We start from the raw sequence: 21,962 nt of genomic DNA, 5'->3' as shown, positions 1-21,962 counted from the left end.
GAGAAAATGGGATTCAACATTGGATTGGCAGATTGAGGAAGAGCCTGGAAAAGAGAAGCGATTTTAAAGAAATAGACACCTCAGTGGTTTCAACACTTTGCCCATGGGGACTGAAAGAGAGAAGGGACACGTGTAGGAGTCCAGAACAGAAAGGGGTCTCAACTCTAATGCCACCTGTTATACGTGTGGTGCTTTAAAAGACAACTGCCAGGCCCCTTTGCAAATAGGACCTCATTTAATATTTACGGTGGCCCTCTGAGATGGGCAGGACAGCTATTATGATCCCTTTTGTTGAGAGAAGGTCAATAGGAAAGAAAATGCAACCAGCAGAGGGATCAGCATGCATAAAGGCTCACAGTGATGGGGAAGTGAACAGGTGGGGCTGGACAATGAGATACAGAGAGACGTGTCCTCACGTCTCCTCTGCCAGTGTCCTCACGTCTCCTCTGCTAGGGCCCACTCAGAGTTTTAGTTGAGCAAGTGGTCACAGGATAACCAGAATGCACTGGGTCAGGTCCAGAGAGCCAGACCCCTGAATGGAGTGGGAAGTGTCAGAGCTAGGTCAGGGAGAGACAGGCAGGGCTGGGGACAGTGTCCTGCATGAGGGCAGCTCTCTGTGGTGCCGCCTACAATAGGGGAAAGGCCTGATGGCTTAGGTAGTGTGAAATCAGTCTCACTGAATCAAAAAGCATGGGGTTTTATGGCAGCAGACCCTGCACCTGCCTTCGAGGCAGGGAGTTGAATTTGAAGCACACTGGAGAGCAGAGGCAGTAAGGGCTCCCCTGGGCAAGCGACTGCTGTGCCTCACGGGCCCTCTCTGAGTAAGCACACACTGGATTCCTCAGCCTGTTCCTCTGTCTCCTAGGCCATCACGATGAAGCCCTGGCTGTGGCAGAAAGAGGGCGCACAAGGGCATTTGCCGATCTTCTGGTGGAACGACAGACGGGACAACAGGACTCTGACCCCTACTCCCCAGTCACTGTGGATCAGATCCTGGAGATGGTGAATGGCCAGAGGGGACTCGTCCTTTACTACTCCGTGGCAGCAGGCTACCTGTATAGCTGGCTGCTTGCTCCTGGAGCAGGTGAGGCCTCTCGCGAGAACGCTAGACCTGTGAAAGTCCAGTGAAGGGCAGTGGAAGAGGAGATGACCATACGTCAGACTAAGGAGCTGATGGCGGGTTTTAGTGAAGTCTCAGCCAGGACGCGTATGGTATGGTGGGACAGTCAATTAGTAAGACAGCCCAGCTCTCTCGGCCTCCCAAAAAATCGTTGCCCTGCATGGTAAATGTGGAAGCATTTATCAAGAAAGACTAAGAGCTGGTGGATTAGCTTCACTACCAGCTCTATTTGTAGGCAGCCGGTATTCATTAGCTAACAAAGCGAAGACTGCAAGTCCTGAGTTCTTTCTATAGTAGATGTGATTTAGTAACTGTGACCCTCTGTCATGGCGTAAAGAGACTAAAATGGTAACGGCAAATCTACCACCGTATACACATGTGCCCGAAATGTCCGAGTTCAACAAAACCCATTTTTAACCAGTTCTGTTGTAAATCTATTTCTGAAGTGAAAATCCCCTTTGATTAAATCAGCATTAAATGTTCAGGCTGTAACAGTTTTGCTAAATACAGAACCAGTAATTAGCTGTTAGGGCCATATTTTTTGCATAATAAAATGCTGATGGCTTTACCATGTTGGAGACACACCAGATCCAATTAGAGTTTATTGACTGGGGAAGTGGATCTTATAATTGGGAATCTTGAAGAATGGGCTTCTTGAATATCTGTAAGCCAATTTCAAAAAGTTCAACTGCCAGGGAGAATTGACAAGATTTTCTTGATTATGTTTCTATCCCTGATTTAAAAAAAAAAAAAAGAAAAGAAAAAGAAAATGACAGCTGGATGACAGCTCCCAGATGCTTCCTGGGATCTGAGCACTGGTGCGTACACGTTCTGTGCCTCAGCATAATTTTTTATAATCTTTTCCCTTTAATTTTATGCTCTTTATGAGCTTTCCACAAAGCACATCCTTGCCTCTGACCCTGTTATGCTACCTGTCTTAAGTTGGGATTTTCATAGTAACTTGGTGAGTGAACGTTGGCCACAGTGGGATCCCTGCATGTCCCCACTCCCAAAGGGGCACTGATACCAGGAGGACCAAGTTGATGACTGGGGGGTATCCCACTCTTCTCTCTGGTTGCTCCGTCTTGGGGACATGATTTGACAGGTGGTCCTATCCAAATCCCTGTAATAATGAGCCTTGTATAATGAGGCTCCTATTGTTCCTTTTTGTTCCTCTTTGCTCTTAATGAGGCTCTGAAGCTTTCACTGGGGGCTCTACCCCAATCAGAGAGGACCGGCATTTTCCCGGGCTGACATACCTCATTACCATTTGAGAATATGTCCTATATTTATTGCCAGAAAAACCACCGTGGATTGCCTTAGTTTCATATAGCCATCACTTTTTTGCCCCTTTCATCCATTAATGACCATTGACCAGTGAGTCTTATTTAAAAATGGCTTAAAGTGATTTCATCTGGCCTTTATACTATATGTTTATTTTGATTCACTCTTGTGAAATGAAAGGTCTTTTGTAGCGCAATTTCCACTTGGCTAATTATCGTTTTGCTCAGGATTTCAGCTTCTGCAGAGAATGTCCCTTGGCATCACTATGCACTCAGCCTACAAGGAGACTTTCTCTAGTTGGTGTTTTTGAGAAGCATCTGTTCTGAAACACACATGAAGCAGTTATAATTCCAGAAGCTTCTGAATGTATCATCAGAAGCAAAAGCTGTATTTTGGATTTCCTTGTGTCAAGCACCTAACTGGATGGTAAAGCTATAAGAAGGGAAGTGCGTGGGCCAGCAGGTGGTGTGGAGGTTAAGGTGGCTGGAACCCACATGGCTAGCTGGACAGTTTGAGTCCCAGATCTAGCTACTTGATATACTTCAGGCAGGCATGTATGTGTGTGCAAAATTCCAAGAGGAGAATAGAGGAGAAGGGATTGTGGCATGGCCGTCCCCCTCTGGGGTGATTTCTCACTTTCTCTCTCTCGTTGTCACTCTCTGTCTCCAGCTAGTGCACATGCTCTCTAGAAAAAAAAGGCAGTGTACAAAACCCACCAAGCCTTGAGACCTTGGATTTCAGGATTTCTTCATATGGCTTCCAGGATGGCATGCCTGTCTCCTGCCTTCGACTTTGTACCCCCACAGTGTATCTAATGTGGGCTGTGCCTGTCTGTTTTCAGGAATTCTGAAATTTCACGAACACTACCTGGGCGATAACACGATGGAAAATTCTGGGGACTTCCAGGCCAGCAGCAGCACCATGCTACCCACAGCTGCGAGCTCGGCCCTGGAGCAGCACATTGCCAGTGTCCGGGAGGCGCTGGGTGTGGAGTCCTACTACTCCAGGTAGGTGGCCTAATGTCCCAAGCCCATTTCACATCAATTTCAGAGTTTTTTTGTTTGTTTGCTTTTGTTTTTGTAAACATCCTATTGGCACTAGTGGAAGAAATCTTTTGAAATCCTCATTTTGTGCTCAGTCTATTCACAGTTGCTGCAGCAGAAACAAATATGTGTCTCTGGAGTGCAAGCCCTGCAGTGGGCTGTCTTTATTCTTTTTGTTAATTTCCCTTCAGGTGCGGAAGGGCCTCATGGAGGCCGCCTATTCTCTAAGCAGAGTTTGTAGACTGTAGCAACATAAATGTGACTTTGAATTTAGCATGCCAGCTAATTAAAACCAAGATTATTTTTTGGTCATAAACAGGTTATAATGAGTTTGTACGGTAGCTGAACGTCCATTCGAGAGAGTAATTTAGTGCCAGTGGTGGGATATGCACGTGGATCTATGAGATTGAGAGGAAGAGAGGCAGGGGTGAAGGGAGTGAGCTCCCAAATAGCCCAGAATAGAGAAAGGAACTGCTTTTTGCAAAGGTTGTCAAAAGTAGAAGCTTATGGAAACATTTCAACATAATGATTGACTATTTTATGTATGGAAGGTCACTTCCACAAGCACCCTACTTCCAAGGAAAATCAAAAGGAGGCGATGCCCTAGAGCTGGGTGGTTGCCAGGTCCCTCAGGCATCTTAGTTCTCCGTCCAGTGATGAAAAAGTGTCGGAGAGTCTGCCGCATTCATTGGTGTCAGTTCTCAAGAATGTCTGCGCGGCTCCTCGTTTGTGATTGCGAACATCCCGTGGTTTCTCTGAGTTATTTAGGGATGCTTCACCCAGACACCCGAACATGTGGTGGTTCCCAGCAGCTGGGCTGGTCTTTGGGTGCTTGTGAAATTGGGGCGGAGTTCTCTGGTGGGATACTTATCCTCGATAATGTACTGTCAAGATAGGAAGGGCCGTGGTGGGCATCAGGCCCAGCCCCGTGGTTTGACAGAAGCCAGGGCTGAGTTAGGGCTCGATGACAGCCAAGTCAGTGCCACAGCTGGGATCAGACGATTGAGAGCTCACGCAGACTTCCAGGCCAATGCTCATTCTGTTTTTAATGATCAAAATTAATATCATATTTTGAGAAAATAGCCAAAGCATGTAAAAATGTCATCTAGTAGCTTCTGTTCTTGTGGAGTATGGGCAGGCTGAGGCCACATGCACTCGTTGTCGTCTTATTTCTCCCACGGCTGCTGTGGCTCCTGAGTGTTCTTGTCCTCCCCCTGGCGGTGGTGTGGCGATCACAGGGCACTGACCGCGAATGGCCATAAACTGGGTTAGACCAGAGGTCTGCAAAGCTGCTTCAGCACACAGGAAGGCACTTGGGCTGTGTGATTAGACTATCACCTGACCAAAGGGACCAGATACCCCACAGTGAGAGCTGGAGGAGGTGGATGACCAGCACCAGAAACAGAAGTGGGAGGGTCGGCAGCAGACAGACTTCGGCAGTGCTTATTTCTGACCCGATCTAAGGGAGACAGAATCTGGGCTTAGGGACTCCAAGTTCACTGGTGGTGCTGTCCCCGTGGACATGCAGTCCTTCCTCGGGCCTGCTCGTCCCTCCCGCCTGCCCTCCCTTCCACAAGTATTCAAGTGCTTGCTGTGTGCAAGGTATCGCAGTGGAGATTGGAGACAGGCATTGCCTGTCCCATCTCCCCACCTCCTGTCATGGGACTGAAAGATGGTAAACAACTGAGTATATGAAATCTTTTCATCGAAATTGCAGGAGGTGCTTAAATGTAAACGCAGGGTATAATGAGAATGTGGGAATGGGTGTAGGTGTGGACAAACCTATACTGGGAGCTGTAGCGGCTTCCTTGAGAAGGAGATATTTGAGCCGAGCTCAAAATTAGGACAAAAAATAAGCTGCTCAAGGCCACCCCAGGCAAGACACACAAAGGCCTTCTGTAAAGCTAAGTGGAGAAGCCCTAGATGGCCCTCCTGCCTTCTTCTCTTGTCAGCCTTCCTGATGATTCCCCGGGGAGCGAGAATGTGTGTCCTAACAGCATTCTGATTTGTATAACCATCCTTGGATTTGATTAGTGAAAGTAGCACCCAGGAGGCAACATCTCTTTGAGGGCAATGTTAGCCAAACATCAGGGTTTTTTAACTTGGAAGGCCACACTTCCGAGCTGGAACTGAAATCACGAAGGGACCTGGGTGAGTGGTACCAGCCATCTGAAACCTCTGCACCTCTCGCGGGGTTCTTCGTGTCCTTTCCCTTATAGCAACGTACGGCCTCACCCAGGTCACCTCAGTGCAAGCCAGCCATCGATAGGGCTCAGCACACGTGAAAGTGCAGATCTCACTTGACCCCAACTTCCAGGTATCTAGATTAAAATTCACCATATAAGAAAGAAGGGGGTTATGCTTTGACTCACCCTTCTGAGCCCCCATCCTCACTGGGTGCCATGCATAACTCCAAACACTGTGACTGAGCAATTCTTTTATATGACACTGGAGCTTGAGTAATTCTGTTTCTACATCAGTTTTTCATTTAAAAATGTCTTTTGTGTTGTAGTCCAGCTCTTCAGCAATGGCAGAGAGAGGAGAAGGATTGTCCCTTACTGTGTTCCCCATCTTTAATCTTCATTCCTCTGCCATCTGCAGAAAGCTAACTACTATAGTTAAAATAAGTCCTCAGTCCGTAGCATGCTGCCTGGCTCCATGCTCAGCATCACTCTGTGGAAGATTAGATCTTCCCCTTCGACTGTCAAAAGTAAGATCCTTCCTGTTGCTCTGGAGTAATCTTGATAGAAAATTTTCATATTTTCTAAGTTTAAACTCATGTTCTTGATTATGATATTAAAATCAAATGCTTTATTGGCATGGTTTGAATTTATTGGAGTGAAGTTTTTATGAGATTCTGGTTTCTGCCTCACAGTTTCATGAAAATGGTAAGAAAATTCAGTGACATATTATTTTTCCATCTATAAAAGTAGTAGGTATTTTAAAAGTCATAATGCTCAGTGGCAGTAAGGATGCAGTGAATGATCGGGGCCATACTCTAGGAATGTAAATTGCTTTAGCTTTTCTAAAAATTATTTGCCAGTAGTATCAAAAATATTGAAAATTTTTGAGTCCTTTGACCCCCAAAATTCTCCATTTTAGAAATGGAGCAAAGGTATATGGATAGGAGTATTTATCATAGGTCTGCATATTCTAGAAAATATTGGAAAACAACTTGAATATTCAAAAATAATTGAATGTCAAGTAAATTTACGTCTATCCAGTATAATGATATGTTGTAATTATAATTATGTTTACAGAGAATTTTTAATCATGGTAACCAAATGATTGTGATAAGATATTGGGTCATTGGAAAAGTGATGATGCATTTTTGCCAGAAAAATATAGAAAAATACATCATGACTTTTCAGATGACCCAATATTAAGTTAAAATAGGTGGATATAGAATTATATCAAGTATAAGTTAAATTTTATAATGTATACCAAATATGATGTAAAAGAAAGAATTCTTGGAAGGAAATAGGCCATAGTGTTCATGGCAATTTTAAGTGGATATTGGAATTATAGATGCTTGTCATTCTTTAGGTTTTTTTCTTATTCTTAAATATTCTTTCATAATGGGCATGTATTGCTTTTTAAGTCAGAAATAAGTAGCCATGGGGTCAGCTGGTGGCAGATGGTTAAGGTGACTGGATCCCACATGGACCAACCACATGGTTTGAGTCCTGGACTTGGCTATTTGAAAAACATGCCTGGGTCCTGTGTGTGCGAGGCCAAAATTCCCAACGGAAGGAGAAATGGAGGAGAAAGGATTGCGGTGTGACCATTTCCCTGTGAGGGGTGCTTCCTCACTTTTCTTATCTGTCTCTCTCCAGTGAATGCACACACCTTGTAGCAAATTTAAAAAAAAAAAAAAAAAGGAAAAGGAAAATACATTTTTAACTTGTCTGCTGCTGTCTCCATTGCTACGAGCACCATGCATATCATGCACTGTCACCTCTGTCCTGAGTCCCTGGCCCTGCCTCCTCTCTGCCCTCCCTGCTGCCTCTCCCTCTCATGGATTTCCAGTCCCCTTCAGGCAGAGTAGTCATTGAGCGATGTATTTGGGACCATGCTTCCTTGCTACTGAAATCCCTTCAAAGATGCTGGTGGGCGTTAGACTCCGGCTCATGTACCTCGTGCTGACCTGTGCCCAGTGTGGTCTGGTCCCCGTCTGCGGCACTAGTCCTCCCCCAGCGTCTCCACATGTAGACCTGTGATAAATACTGTCTTGCTGCGGCCCGGGTCTCCTTTCCTCCTAGATGTACCAGGTGCACTCCTGCTTTAGAGTCCTGCACGTGGAGGTCCTGCTCTCTGTCCAGTTCTGCCCGCTGCTCTTGGCGTGGCTGGTTCCTTCCCTCCTCCAAATTGCTGCTTAAAATGGCACGTCATCAGACAGCCGTTTCCGACAGTCTGTCCTCAGCCTCACTTACCTCTGTACTCAGTTTCTAGGGCAGCCCTGGAGCATGGTAGATGCTTAACAAATGTCTGAGTGAGCAACTGATCAACTGAATGACTGACACGCTGCTCCTTTCTGCCCAAATGCCCCTCCCCACCGCCCATCCTCGTCTGCAGTTAATCTAATCACCCGTTCAAGGGCTGTTCGAATCTCTCATGGCTTCTGTCAGTACTGGGCCTCCTTAGTCTGGATCAGATTTGTACTCTCCCTGTGGTGCCTAATATCAGCACCTATTTCATTCTTCCTCCTTTTGTAATTTGTTTATGTCTCTCCCAAAAAGTGGTAATGCCCTGGAGAGCAGGTGCTGAGTCCCCCTCTCTGAATCCTCACCAGCATGGTGCCTGGCCCTTGGTGAGAGCTCAGTGAGTGTGAAAGTCAGACTCCACAAGAGGTGCTGAACAGACTCAGCTCAGCTGGGCTGAGTTACTCATTCTCTCTCTCTAGTGGTTGTAAAATACACTGTGCCAGGCCAGTGGGAGGTGTGGAGATTAGGGTGGTTGGATCCCACGTGGCCGACTGGGTCAAGTCCTGGACTCAGGGGCTTGAAAGTCATGCCAGGTGCATGTGCCTGTGTGCCCGAAATCCTGAGAAGGAAGAATGGGAGAGAAGGGATTAAAGCATGGCCATCCTTGGGTAATTTCTCGCTTTCTGTCTCTCTCTTTCTCTCTCTCTGGCGAGTGCACACACCCTACATAACACACACCCCTGGAAACAGTGTCTGTGCCTTGGGGGACATCTTCATTCAATTACCGCAGCCCAGCCGCGAGCCCTTGTTATTCCCCTGCTAGTCTGCAGACCGTCTGCCCTCCGTAATGGCATCTTGCTGCTGAGAGGAAGTAAAATGCTACAAAGGAGTTTCTGAAAAGGGATTTTAAAATAAAAGAATTGCTTTTATTAAGTGTTTAATAAGAACTTCCAGTCCCTTCCTCCCAGATCAAAAGAGGCGTAGATTGAAACCACTGTATAGAACATGAACCTCCCGGGAGGGCAGTGTTATGAATTTCAAAACACATCTTCAGTTTTTAACTCTGATATTTAGCCAGAGTCTTGCAGCATGTAGTTGCTCCCTGGGCTCCTGGGACAGCACAGTGACACTCTGGGGACGCTCAGACTGGTTAGAACACTGCCCGGGCTGTGTTCAGTAGCAGGCCAGATCCGCAAAGAGCCCTCCCATGGGGTCTTAAATACACTGTAATTGTCGGCCGTGCTTTTAATGGGGTAAATGTCCCTTCATTGTGCAGGAATATTAAACCTTGGTAAACTATAGGTGTTATTTTTTTGTCCCTTTTGTTGCTTTTCTATATTTCTGAATTTTCTATAGTGAAAGTTAAGAAGAGATCTTATTTCAAAACATGGACTGATTCCTATCACACTAGTTTGTAAATGCTGCCAACAGCTGCAGTTGTTTCTACACTGATAACAAGTGGCAAATAACAAGCCTGATCACAGCAAGTGTCGGTGGAGGCAGATCCGCAAACTGTCTTGTGTGAGGGACTTCTAAAGGTTCTTGGGAAATGGACGCAAGTTTATTTTAATAACCAAAACAGTCAAAATCCAATAGTTATTGAATGCCATGTTCCACGAACTTTTTGAAGACCCGTGCATGTGGCAAGAGAGAGTAATTTGGCACAACCAAATTACGGCATTGCCTTCTGAAGCTGAGTATTCACGTACCCTTTACACCTGAAGTGTAATGACCAGAAGAAGCTTTTGTGCATGAACAAGGATGTTCCAAGGTGTGCTATTAACAGCAAAATCCTCTAAACAACCCACAGGCCGTCAGTGAGTGGAGCTATAGTCCTAAAATGGAATATTAAGAGGCATGCAAAAACAAACGATCCACAGTGACCCCAAAGATATGGCCAATCCTTAGAAGTATAATTTCAAGTGAAAAAAAGTAGGTCTCTCAGAATTACCCACAGTATGACATCCTTTTAACATTGTTAAAGGCAAGAATAAAAACATACTTTTAAGCAGGAGTCCCCAACACTTGGGCCACGGACCGGTCCCAGTCTGTGGCCTGTTAGGAACCAGGCTGTGCAGCAGGAGGGGGGCAGCTGACGAGTGAGCAAGGCTCCCTCTGTGTTTGCAGCCACTCCCCAGCGCTTGCATCGCCACCCGAGCGCTGCCTCCAGTCAGATCAGCAGTGGCATTACGTTCTCACAGGATCACGAACCCTATCGTGAACTGTATGTGCCAGGGGTGCTCACTCCTTGTGGTGAGTCGCACAGTTGTTGTAGATCACAGTGTAACCAAAGGAACAAAGCGCACAATCAGCGTAATGCCCTGGAATCATTTTGACACCTTTCCTGCCCATCTCCTCCCTGTCCCCTGGCTGTGGGAAAATTGTTGTCCATGAAACTGGTCTCTGGTGCCAAGAAGTTGGAGACCGGGACCAGCGGATGGCATAACAGTTACGTCACTGAACTCCCACATAGTTGACCATAGTTTGAGTCCTGGACCCGGCGGCTTAAAAATTATGCCAGGCACCTATGCATGCCCAAAATCCCTAGAAGAGAAGAGAAGGGATTGTGGTGTGGCCATTCCCCTTGGCGGGTGATTTCTCATTTTCTATCTCTCCGGTGAGCACATGCACTCTATAGCAAAAATATCTTCCTAAAAAAAAAAAAGACTTTTTTTTTTAATTTAAAAAAAAAAAGGTTGGAGACCACTACTTTTAGAAATATAAATAGATTCAATCAAACCTGTATAGCCAGGACAGCCGGAAGTGATGGCTACGGGAGCAGGATTGGTGCCTGCCCCAGGCACGGGGAGGATGGCTCCATGGTGGCAATGAACTATTAGAGTGTGCTGTTCTCAAGCTCCTGGCTTTTGTTGTGGGGGAACGACCAGTACATCATTAAAAATCACTAAGGAAATCAATGAAAGTAGGGTTTGTAGGATGAAAGGATGTCACCAACCAAAGATTATGATTAATACAATCCCAAAGAGATGCTCTCTCTGCCTCACCAAAAAGAGAGGAGGAAAACCAGGGGTTTTAAAGCAGACAAACTGCAGCAGCAAGAGTATGACTGGGACATATTTATATTTTCTGTTTTTTTGTTTTGTTTTGGTTTTTTGAGAGGTTTTTGCTATAGGGTGTGTGCGCTCACCAGAAAGAGAGAGACAGAAAGTGAGAAATCACCCCCCCCCAGGAGGGATGGTCACGCTGCAATCCCTTCTCCTCCAGTCTCCTCTCAGAATCCTAGGTACGCACACGCACATGCCTGGTGTGAGTTTAAGCCACCAGGTCCGGGGCTCGAACTGCGGTTGACTATGTGGGAGTGCAGTGACATAGACATTATGCCAACTTCTGGTCCCAGGGACATATTTAACCTATCAACATAAAAGAACAGTTGAGGGAACCAGCAGTTAGTGTAATGGCTATGTCACTGGACTCCCACATAGTCGACCGTGGTTCGCGTCCTGGACCCAGTGGCTTAGAACTCACGCCGGACGCATGTGTGTGCGTGCCCAGGATCCCGAGAGGAGAATGGAGGAGAAGGGATTGTGGCGTGACCATCCCCCCTGGGGGGTGATTTCTCGCTTTCTGTCTCTATGTCTCTCTGTCTGTCTGGCGAGCGCATGCGCCCTATAGTGAAAACCTCTCAAAAAAAAAAGAAAAAAAAAACAGTTGATAAACTGATTTACGTTATTCGTACTTGTTCTTTAAAGCAAGTACCCAAGCACTGACCACTATGTCATCACTGTCATGAGACTCGTTCAAGCTGCAGTGGGTCCTTGAAATATCTTTACAGATATTTTCTGAACCTGCCTTTGTTCCGGCTTCCCAATTCATCCAAAGCAGTAAGGTTTTACTTTATAAGATAAGTTTATTCTCCTTACCCCAAACCCTTTCCAGAACTCTGTGGAGGAAAAGGACATAGTGTCTTGTGGCATATTTTCTTTTAGAATGCAGAGTCTCAAATTCCCTTCTAAATTAGGTAGTACCATTCTGAAGACATTTTGTGAGGCTGGGCCCAGAGATGTGAGTGGGGACCCTGACCATACAGCAGGGTGGAGGAGGCCACACATGCCCATGACTCATTGCCACGTGAGACGGGGCTGTGAAGGCAGTTTGAACGAACAAGACTGTGCCTTGCCCTGTCTACGTTGGGGCCAGGCGGTGATTCCCATGGCTCCCAAAGAAGTGACGTTTGAGCTCGGCCCTGAATGGGATGGGAAGAAAAGGCTGAGCAGGGTTTCTTCAGCGAGTGAGAGCATGGAGGAGGGAAAGGGCCCAGGCCTTCCAACCATTGAATGGCTTTGGTAAGAGGAGGGCAGCCTGTCCTTTGCTGTGTGAACTAGAGCCTTGTACATCACAGTCCCTCAGCCTCTGTCTCCTGAGCCTCACCTCAAGGTCCAAAGTTGGGCTCCTCCTTGGAGGGGTGGGGCTGCCTGGCTGAGTCTCTGCGAACCTGGTTGTGGCTCTCCACATCTGAGGTGGCTGAGCTCCCACGGCAGGCATAGTGTTACCTGTGAAGTGATTCCCTCGAGCTCAGCTGTGTCTGTTTGAGGGTGGTGGTGAGGAGAAGGGGTGTGGGGAGCAGGGGTGGACGGCACTTTAGGGACTGGAGCACTGAAGGGTCCTGGTTGCCGGTATGAAGAGCACAGTGTAGATTCTGGTCTTGTGGCCCTGATTCTCGAATTTGGATGTGTTCCAAAAGGCTAAGCACAAAATGAGTTCAGAAGGCTTCTGTAAGCTGCTTAGTGTAAGTCGGCAGCTTAGCAAGACGGATAAGTGTAGTTGGTCCTCCCGTGTGAACTCCGAGACAGCCTAGATGGAATCCCCTTTCGTGCTTCTCGTGATCTTGTTAAGAAGCAAAATTGTTGAAATTGCTGGGTGTGAGTTTCCCTGCTGTACGTTGGGAGGGCTAGCCTGGCGGATGGCCGGATCTGCCCAAAGACTAAAAGCTGGCAGCACCAGGACAATTGTCATGAGCCTGTCACTGCACAGGCCTGGGTAGCCTGGGCTTCCCTGGACCTGTGGCGAGGGCCAGCTTCGTAGGTGCCCTGGAGACCTGGCAGAGGTGCTGTTGAATGCCAGACACTTCCTCCTTTATCTTCTGTCCCAAAGCCTTTGCTCATGGCACCAATGCTCAGAATAGTATTCCTGCCAGACAAAGACCAAAGGGGAAGCAGCAGGGCGAGATTCTGAATCCATCGATCAATCCAGACATTCAGTCTTTCTTTTTGGTTCTATGTCAACTGTTGGCTGGCCATTGCCACAACCAATTCTGTAAAAAGTCTTTGAACTTATCAAATCCTAATATCCTTAGCTTTGTATATCCTGCCCTTTGCCCTAGTGGAATTCCCTGGTCCTTTCTTTCTGATTGATTGTGTACAGCTTTATTTAACAATCAATATTGAAGACATTTGATTCATAACTCTTGACTTATCTTGCCTTGGGAAAAGAACTCTATTGTATAGTCACCAAGTTCCTCTTTGAGCTGAAAGAAACAGGCATTGTTTTTGTGTTTGTACTCTCGTGATTTAGCTCAGGGGTAAGGAGGCCCAGAGGGGTGCATCCCTAAGGAGCATATCTGACTGTCAGACCCACAGTACAAGAGGAGGTTTCCCTCCCATAATGCCATGCCGCACCCCAGAATTTCAGAGACTTATATCCACCAGCATCTTTTGTTTTAGTTTTGTTCTCTAGGGCATGTACACTCACTGAAGAGAGAGACAGAGACAGAGAGAGAAGGAAAATAAAAAGTCACTCCCCCCCATGAAGGGTTGGCCATACTGCAGTCTTGTCTCCTTCAGTCTTCCCTCAGGATTCTGGGCATGCACACATACATGTCTGGTGTGCCTTTCAAGCTGCTGGATCTGGGACTCAAAACTGTGGAGTCAGCCATGTAGGATCCAGTGCCCTAACCTCCATGCCATATGGGGCATTTCTACTTTCTGCTGCTGTTGGGTTTAGATGAGGTCCCTGTGCTTTGCCTTATCCTGTGACTGGCAGGGACTGAGAAAGACTCTCCTCTTGGTAAAGTCAGGATTGCAAGAACCCAAGCAAAACTGGGAAGCATATTCAAAGCTCTGCTTACCTTTCGCCCACTCACGCCCCATTGACTGAAGAGAGTCCTGCATCAAGCATGACTTGATGGAAGGGATATATCAGCATCCCAGCATCATGGGGAAGGGAATAGATGCCTCCGGCAGGAATGGATACATGAACAATAACCTTCTCCACTCACACCCTCTGCCAGCAGAGACGTGGAGAGAGAGAAGTACAATCTCAGGTTTCATATCCCCCTTCCTTTCAACACCTTCCTTTCAAGACCATTTTTCTGCTTCCATCTCCCTCCCCCCAACAGCACATACCCATGTGCAGATGAGGGTTGGCAGGCCCTCCTTTATCCCCTTCCATGGCTTCTCATCTTCCTGTGCTCCCACACTGTGGGCGCACTTGGTTATTGGACTTTCCCTTAGCCACTTAATCTGCCTTGAAATCATAGATCGACATCCCTGGTCCTGTATCTCCCTTCATTATCAGGCTTGACCGTCCCCTGTGTAAGCCGTTCCCCTGGAATTCACCTTCAACTCAGCACATCTGAAATCATCTCTTATCGCAGGCAACTCCTTTACCAGGTGCACTTTTATTCGCAATTTTGTCCATTTATTTTAACACCTCCATCCCCGCTCCACCCCCAAGTTTCTTGCATTTGAGGCTTTTGAATCATCTGTGCTTAATTCTCCCTTTCCTTTATTGCTACACATGTAAGCAATCCCTAGCCCCTGTTTGATCTTATCTGTTTGGTCCTAGAACCACTCTCCCCTCCGTCCCAGACTGCGCCAGGCTCTCAGGAGAATATGACCAGCCTGGCCCTCCTGCTGCCTCCTCCTCCAGTGTTCTTGGCCCTTTGCTGCCTGAGGTGTCTTCTAAGAGCCACTGTCATCCCCCCACACACACATACTCCCTGAACACTGCAGCCCAGATTGCCGGTGTCTGAAGAGGGCCTGGAGATGTGGTCAGTCCTCGGGCCCTGCTGCCTGTCCTGCATGTCCCACTTTGGATCCTGGTGAGGCTTCCCCACCACCTCCACACATGCCCATCCCAGGGAGTTCACATCTGCTGTCTTCTTCCATGAGCAGGGATCCCTGGAGTTTTATCACCTAGCGCCGTGCTCTACCTAGAAGCCTCGGCACACCTTGAGGACAGGAGTCACTTACACGGTGGGTGGAGCCCTGACTGGGGGATGGTGTCAGGAGAGTGGATGGCTGTAGTAGGGGGTTTCTGCTGTGGAGCTGACCACTCACGCTGTGCCCCCTTTTCCTTCCTTCCTTCCAGGTTTTTGCCATAGGGCATATGTGCTCACCAGAGAGAGACAGAGAGAGAAAGTGAGAAATCACCTCCCGTGGAGTGGGTCATGCTTCAGTCCTTTCTCCTCCATTCTCCTCTCAGGACTTCGGACATGCACACACACATGCTTGGCATGATTTTCAAGTTGCCAAGTCTAGGACTTGAACTGTGGTCAGCCATGTGAGTCCAGCGCCTTAACCATAATATCACTGCTGGTCCCTGCTCCTTTTCTGACCTACCAATAAGGTTTCAAAGAAGTCTGGGTACATAGTATGTAGAAGTCTGGTGGGTACCTGTTTGTGGACTTGAACACAGATGAGATGACAGACACGCACTCAGTCCCAGCACTGAATGTCCTTGAAGACCAAAGTGAGAAGCTGGCTGTGACTGCATCTTCCTTCTGCACTGCCAGCTCCCAATAGCGCCAGTGTGTGAGACACCCTGTGAATGTGCATTGCACGCTTGAGCATGTGTGTGGGGGGTAACAGACAAACCAAATTGCTAGGGGCTGGGACAAGGAACCATACCTTCTCCTGAACATGCCATCAACATGGCCTAATTAATGTGTGGTTGGCATGTTGTCATCAGTGTAACAAAGCATGACCGACATGAGAGATATGTCCCAGTTACTTTTTTGCATCCCTCTAACCTGTCCTTCCCACTTCTCCCCCTGTGAAGTACCACGGAAATACAGTATTATCCTGGACATGCAGAGAGGTGGCCTTAGCCAGGTCAGGTAGTTAACGACCGATCTTGAACTAACATCCATGTTACAAAGCTTGACCCTGAGGCCAGCATATGAAGCTTTTCTGATTCCCAGTAACACATTAAGTGAAGACTTATTAGGCTTCAAAAGTAATGAGATGCTCTTTACTGGCTCCTGATAGACTTATGCTAATGTAGTGAGGAGTCGCCGTTAATAAGCAGGGAGAGAGAATTGATTTAAGGATCTGTCACTCCCAAAATCATGCAAGCTGATGGAGACAAAGTCGTCATCGGAAGCTTGTTTTTTTCCCTAATTTGTGTGTGTCCTCCCTGCTAATTAGAGACATCAGGAGATAGCATGTCATTTTCTGGTGGCCCTTATAAAAGATTCCTGCTTTTAGAAAGGACTGAGTGCCCTTCCCACCACTGGAGGTGGCCCCAGCTGTCCTACATGTGTTTTCCTACACCCCAGCATGAGGCCCTCCTCAGGTGTGCTGCTGATGCAAGTTTCAGCTCATGTTTTGTCTTTACCTCTTTTCTCACAGGTGGCTCAAGCATAAGAGGGTGCTTCCACTCAAAACCAAAAGTTGGGTTGACATATCCAGCCCACGAAAGGGTATAGCACAGTGTGCGGATCACACTGCAAGTCAGTGTATACATTTATTCATGTAGACTGACGAGGTTAAAACTCACATATTGACTATCACCTCAAGGTTGGAGACAGCCCATCTTAAGGAAGATTAAGCAGAAAGACTGAGTGATAACGGCATTGATTTCCTTTCCTTTAGCTGTCCATTTCAAACCATCTCCTTTCTTTTAGATTTGCTTCTTAATGATGCTTTGGCTGTCACATCTCTGTAGAAAACTTAGGAACTGTCTTTGGGGTTGTTTTAGAAGAGCTGACTGTCAGGTCTGAGTAGCTTTGCCGTTGTGGGTTTTCACCATTTTCTTTCTTCGTTTCTGTCTCAGCACCTTTTTGATGGTCCCTAGTCGCAGCATTATATGTGTGTGTGGGGGGTTCCTTTTGTAATGTCTGCCTCTCCCACTGAACTGGAGGCCCATTGACAGCAGAGATCAGGTCTGTCCAGTTTACTGCCAGTACAGCGTCTGGAACATGGTTCACTGAATGACCAAACGAAATGGGTCCATTTATTCCTTTTATATAAGCACTGTTTATTAATAACTACATTAAAGCTGAAGCTAGAAAAGTTCCTGATGATTGCTAGAATGGGCTCAACTATACACAAGAAAAAAAAATGCTATTTCTAAATGAGGACAGAGAATAGCAAACTGGGCTAACATCAAAGTGAAAAGAGTGTGTGTGTGTGTAACATTTTTTTCTTTTCAGCCTAGTGTAGGCTAACATTTTACTGTATTTCCCTTCTTGTCCTACTTTGGTTCACTATTGAGTTTTAAAGCCGAGAGATAAAAACTCAGTAGTTTATAGTACATAAGGACTTCAGAACATGGCAATTTTGAATATTATAAATGGATACGTTTAACAGGGACAGATGGGCCGGTTCTGTATCTAGCAGTTAAGGGGTGTGCATACAAAGCTGGATCCCACATGACCAATTGCAGTTCAAATCCCAGCCCCAGTGATTTCAAAAACACCAGACCCATGTGCATGAGTACCCCAAATCCTGGTGGGGTGGGGAAATGGAGGGCAAAGGTATTGCAGTGTGACTATGCCCTACTTTGGGCACTTTCTCTGTTTCTCTCTGTGCCCTCTGGCAATATAAATACAGAGAGAGAATTGTAATTGGAAGAAAATCGCAAAGGGAGGAAAAGCTATTTGTCTAAGTTATCTTTAAAAATGAATCAAACAGGCAAGAGAATCCAGGTTCTATGTAATACTTGTCCTGTCAGGTTCCCATGGCAGATGGGCTTTCTCAGTAGCTGGAGATAACTTTGATTTCACCTTACACTAACAAATGGTATTAATAAGCCAGGACACATAAGTCGCCTGGTGGAGTATTCTGTAATGCCAAGTTAGTGCTCGCGTTTTAGCTCCTACTCCCTACGGGAAACTCTCAGCCCACTGCTCTTTGGACAAGGAGGAGAAGTGGCCTTCTTTGGACATTTTCCGTGTGTCAGACACAGGACTTTGAACTCACTCGAAGTTTGCAACATCCTCTGACGTGGCCACTGGGGTCTGTTTTGCTTAACACAAAACTGTTTATCAAGCTGCCCAAGGGTTCATAGCTAGATAATGATAGAACTGGACTTCAGATACAAGCTTTAGAAGGGTTCCTCAGAGCCAGAGTGACAGTATGCCTCCTGGAGCTCGGGAATTACGTCTTCAAATGATTTTGAGGATGAGGAAAAAAGAAAGAAAATAACTAATTCACTGCCTTCCCAGACTTTTGCTGTACTTTTGGAGGTTTGGGTGGCCTTTTCTCTTTCTCTTCTGGAAACTTCCTTTTGGTCTCCAAGTCTTGGGTATTTCCTAGTCTCACTGGTCTTAGCAGTACAGTGAAAGAAGGTAAAATGTAGGAAAATATACAAGATGAAAAAGTAGAGGAATATTCTGTCACAGCATAATCTGATACACTATTCAAACAATCTTTCTGTAGTGAATTTGAAAGCAAAGAGAATAATTTCTCATTGTGAAATAAAAGTCCTTTGGCTTAAAGGAAATTTTCAAAAAAATAAATCCTTCATTACCCTAGGTATTTCTTGAAATTAAAACAGCTCAGATCAAGCCACGCCATGAAAGAAATAATTCAGCAGTCCTTGAGAATTTACCTATTTTCCATTCAAACATTAAAGCAATCGTTTAATCTTACATACAATTCCCCAAACTCCCCTAAATAATTGCTTTGGTGATTTTAGCTCAACCTTGAAACAGACTTGAATCTATTGCATATTTGACTTCATTTGAAAGATGCTATTTTAAAGAAATAGAAACCTCAGAGGTTTAAACCCTTTGCCCATGAGATCTACGAAAGAGGGAAATACACGACATTTAACTGAATGAAGGTTTCTTGAGCTATAGTTATGACAACAGTGAGGAATACTTTTCACAGATATGTGGGTATTTAATTGGTACCATAAAAGGGTTAATTAGCCTATCCTTAGAGTGTCCTTCCAGGAGAAACTGCATTTCACATGGGTAACCTTCTTGATTAGAAAGAGGGAGAAAAGTGGCTTGATCCATAACAATGTGAGGGCAATGTAAGTGCGTGGGAGCCCAGGATGGGGTGAGGTGTCCACTCCAGCAATACCAGTAGCACCTGTCATAGGCGGTGCCTAAGTCACGTCTGCCAGGCATCTTCTCATGTAGTTCCTCATGTAATCTTCACGTGAGCCGTTGGAGAGAGGCAGGACAATTGTGATCCCTCTTTTTGAGAAAAAGAAGTTCAACCCCAAAGACCAACCCCAAAGTCTCACAGCTGAAGACAGTAGAGTGAGACTTGAACCCAGGTCTCCAGGCACTAGTTCACTGCTCTTTCCAGCAAGCTGTCTGTGTCTCTTAAGAGGCAGGCATTAACTGTGGATAAGCCCTTGTCAGGAACATGTGACAATGCTCACGCAAAGTCTCTCTGTTGGAATGGAGTTTGAGACATGTGGGTGTCAGCTGGGGCTTATAGCAGTATTTATAGAAATAGAATTTGAGTGATCACAATGAACTTTTGACTTATTTGCTGCTATAACACTAAGATTACAGATGCACTAAATTTTAGTCGGCAGTGTATGGATAAACTGGCCTACTCCACTTCTATAGTACATGCCTTTGGCATGAGAGTTCTGGGATCAACCTGAAGCTGCTTAAATCAGAGAAGGCTAAGGAGCAAGTCACGAAGAGGAAATGGGTACAGTGTCACTTAGTGTGACGTAAGCTAGTGAAAGAACAGGTGTAAAGTGTTTGGAATGAAGACAGCGTGGACAGTCTTAAAAGCATCCTTGTTGCCCACTTATTTGCGCAGCAGCTATTGGTTGAGTAGCCCCCAGTCATAGTGCTGGGCTGAAGGATTTGGAGAGAAAACAAGCTCCCTCTCCTTGAGGACCTCCTAGACCAGTGGGTGTGTAGGCGTCATGGGCAGAGATTCAGACACACGAAATTAGCAAGCTGCACTCACCGCTAGCGTTTCTCTTGTGATGGCCACGTTCTCCTGTCCCCACATTTCCTAAATCTTTTGTTTTCTTAAAATGAGAATGTTCAGTATTTCTCACTGTAAGAGATACTGCCATCAGTATCATTTGTGGGAATTGAATTATGAGACAGTGGTTCATTTATTCAGTAAACTGCAGCAGCTGCATGCTAAGTGCCTGGTCTTCTGCTGGGTATTGGGGTTACAAAGATAAAGCCGATGTATTTCCTGCCATCAGAACCCTTAGTTGAAAAGGAAAGAAGACATATACACAAATATGTCCAGTCCTGACTGTGCCACTGACTAACTGTATTAACCTTTAGCAAGTGATTTAGTCCCACAGAGTTTTCGTGACCATAAAAAGAGAATACCTGAAAAGCAGGTAGACCGAGCCAGGCACATGAGAAGGCTGCCTGTAGCTGCCACTGTCTGTGATAGAAGGGATGAGGAGGCTGGTACCCAGAGGCACGCAGAAGTGGGAAGGGCCGCCAGTGCCAGGAAGCCTTAGTGTGCAGAGGCTTCCTGGAGGAGGTGCTGCTTGGTCTGCATGGAGGGAGAGAGTGGGTATCTGCCATGCCAAATCAGGTGAAGGGACCAGGGAGGCACAGCAGCCACACCAGGGGAGATGCAGGCAAGGTAGCCCCCCTGGAAAGGAAAGTCCAGGGAGTACTGATTAAAGAACACCCCTGGAGACAGGCCCGGTGCTGGGCCACAGCGGGGAGGAGGACGGAGAGGGGTGGCGGGCATGCACAAGACAGCCAGGGTTCGGAGTGTGAGAGAGGCAGGTTTGCAGCAGAAAAAGACCACATGGACCCAAACTGTCTAGTGGAAACTCAAGATCATTTTCCCCTATTCTCTCTGGGTCTCTCAGGCTGAACATTCTACATGGTCTGTTATTTGAAAGAAAAAAATACCATTTGAAAACCCACTGGACCAACTAATACCACTGGGTTGTCAGAAAAGTCATGACGCGTTTTTACATAGAAGAACACAGAAAAATACGTCATGACTTTTCTGACAACCTAATACATAAAATTGTTTATTAGAAACAAACTATGCATGGATTTCAAAATTCTGGGCACCAAAATGAACTCACACTCTAGTTCCATTTCCCCATAAACTTTCTGACATCCTCTCATGTATGTGGGATCTAAAAGAGTTGAACTCGTACAATCAGAAGGTAGAGTGGTGGTCGCAGGGTCTTAAGGGATGGGGGCTTGGGAGCTGTTGGTCAAAGGAATCAAACGTTCAGTTTCGTAGGATAAATGAGTCTAGAGAGCTAATGCACAGCAGGGTGGCTACTGTTAGCATTATAATATTCTGGAAATCGGCTAAGACAGATCTTAGGTGTCCTCACGGCCCTCATCCCCAACGGTAACTAGGTGAGGGGACGGATGTGTCATTTACCTTGATTGTAGTCATTTTACAGTGTATACATAGATCAAATGATCACATACGCTTTGAACAGATGTAATTTTTAATTTGTCACTTATGTCTATAAAGCTGGGAAAATAGAGCTATCTCTATTAAAAGAAGTAGCCTGGTGGACAGTTTAGTGTCATGTTCAGCGTCTGCCTTTAAGAAAGAAATACTGCACACGAGGGGTGGGGGAAGGGTCACTCTCTATTTCTAAAGAAAACTAGAAAATTAATATTCTGCTTCGGTCCAGCAAGTGCTGTAGGAATAAATCAAGTAGAAAATATGTACATTTCCTAGTAATGTCTTTGATTGCATTGGCAGAAAATTACCTATCTGGAATACATGTCGGGAATGCAGCAAGGTTTTAGCTGTGCTCAGTCCAAACCCAAATCCCTTCTTTTTAAATCCTCCTAACGTGGCCAGACTCGAAGTCAGTGGAAACCTACAGTCTGGAATGGTATCACATCCTCCTTTTACCATTTTCATTTTTTTCCCCCTAGACTTGAAGTTGAATAATTTAGTCATGGTGTCG

At 46.0% G+C, this 21,962-nt stretch overlaps 1 protein-coding gene across 1 annotated transcript in view; it reads left to right on the top strand.

The window, feature by feature from the left end:
• TTC28 (tetratricopeptide repeat domain 28) overlaps positions 1-21,962 on the top strand; it is a gene marked incomplete in the record, with an annotated part of 584,271 nt that overhangs the window by 498,651 nt on the left and 63,658 nt on the right. The window contains 2 exon segments of the mRNA XM_027771579.1: positions 866-1,084; positions 3,246-3,411. Of these exon segments, the coding sequence (XP_027627380.1) occupies positions 866-1,084; positions 3,246-3,411 (385 nt within the window).

Source organism: Tupaia chinensis, unplaced genomic scaffold (assembly GCF_000334495.1).
Source record: "Tupaia chinensis unplaced genomic scaffold, TupChi_1.0 Scaffold000226_1, whole genome shotgun sequence".
In the NCBI taxonomy this organism is placed as follows: Eukaryota; Metazoa; Chordata; class Mammalia; order Scandentia; family Tupaiidae; genus Tupaia; species Tupaia belangeri.
Note: the sequence above shows the minus strand (reverse complement) of the source record. Positions and strands in the feature narration are given on the sequence as shown.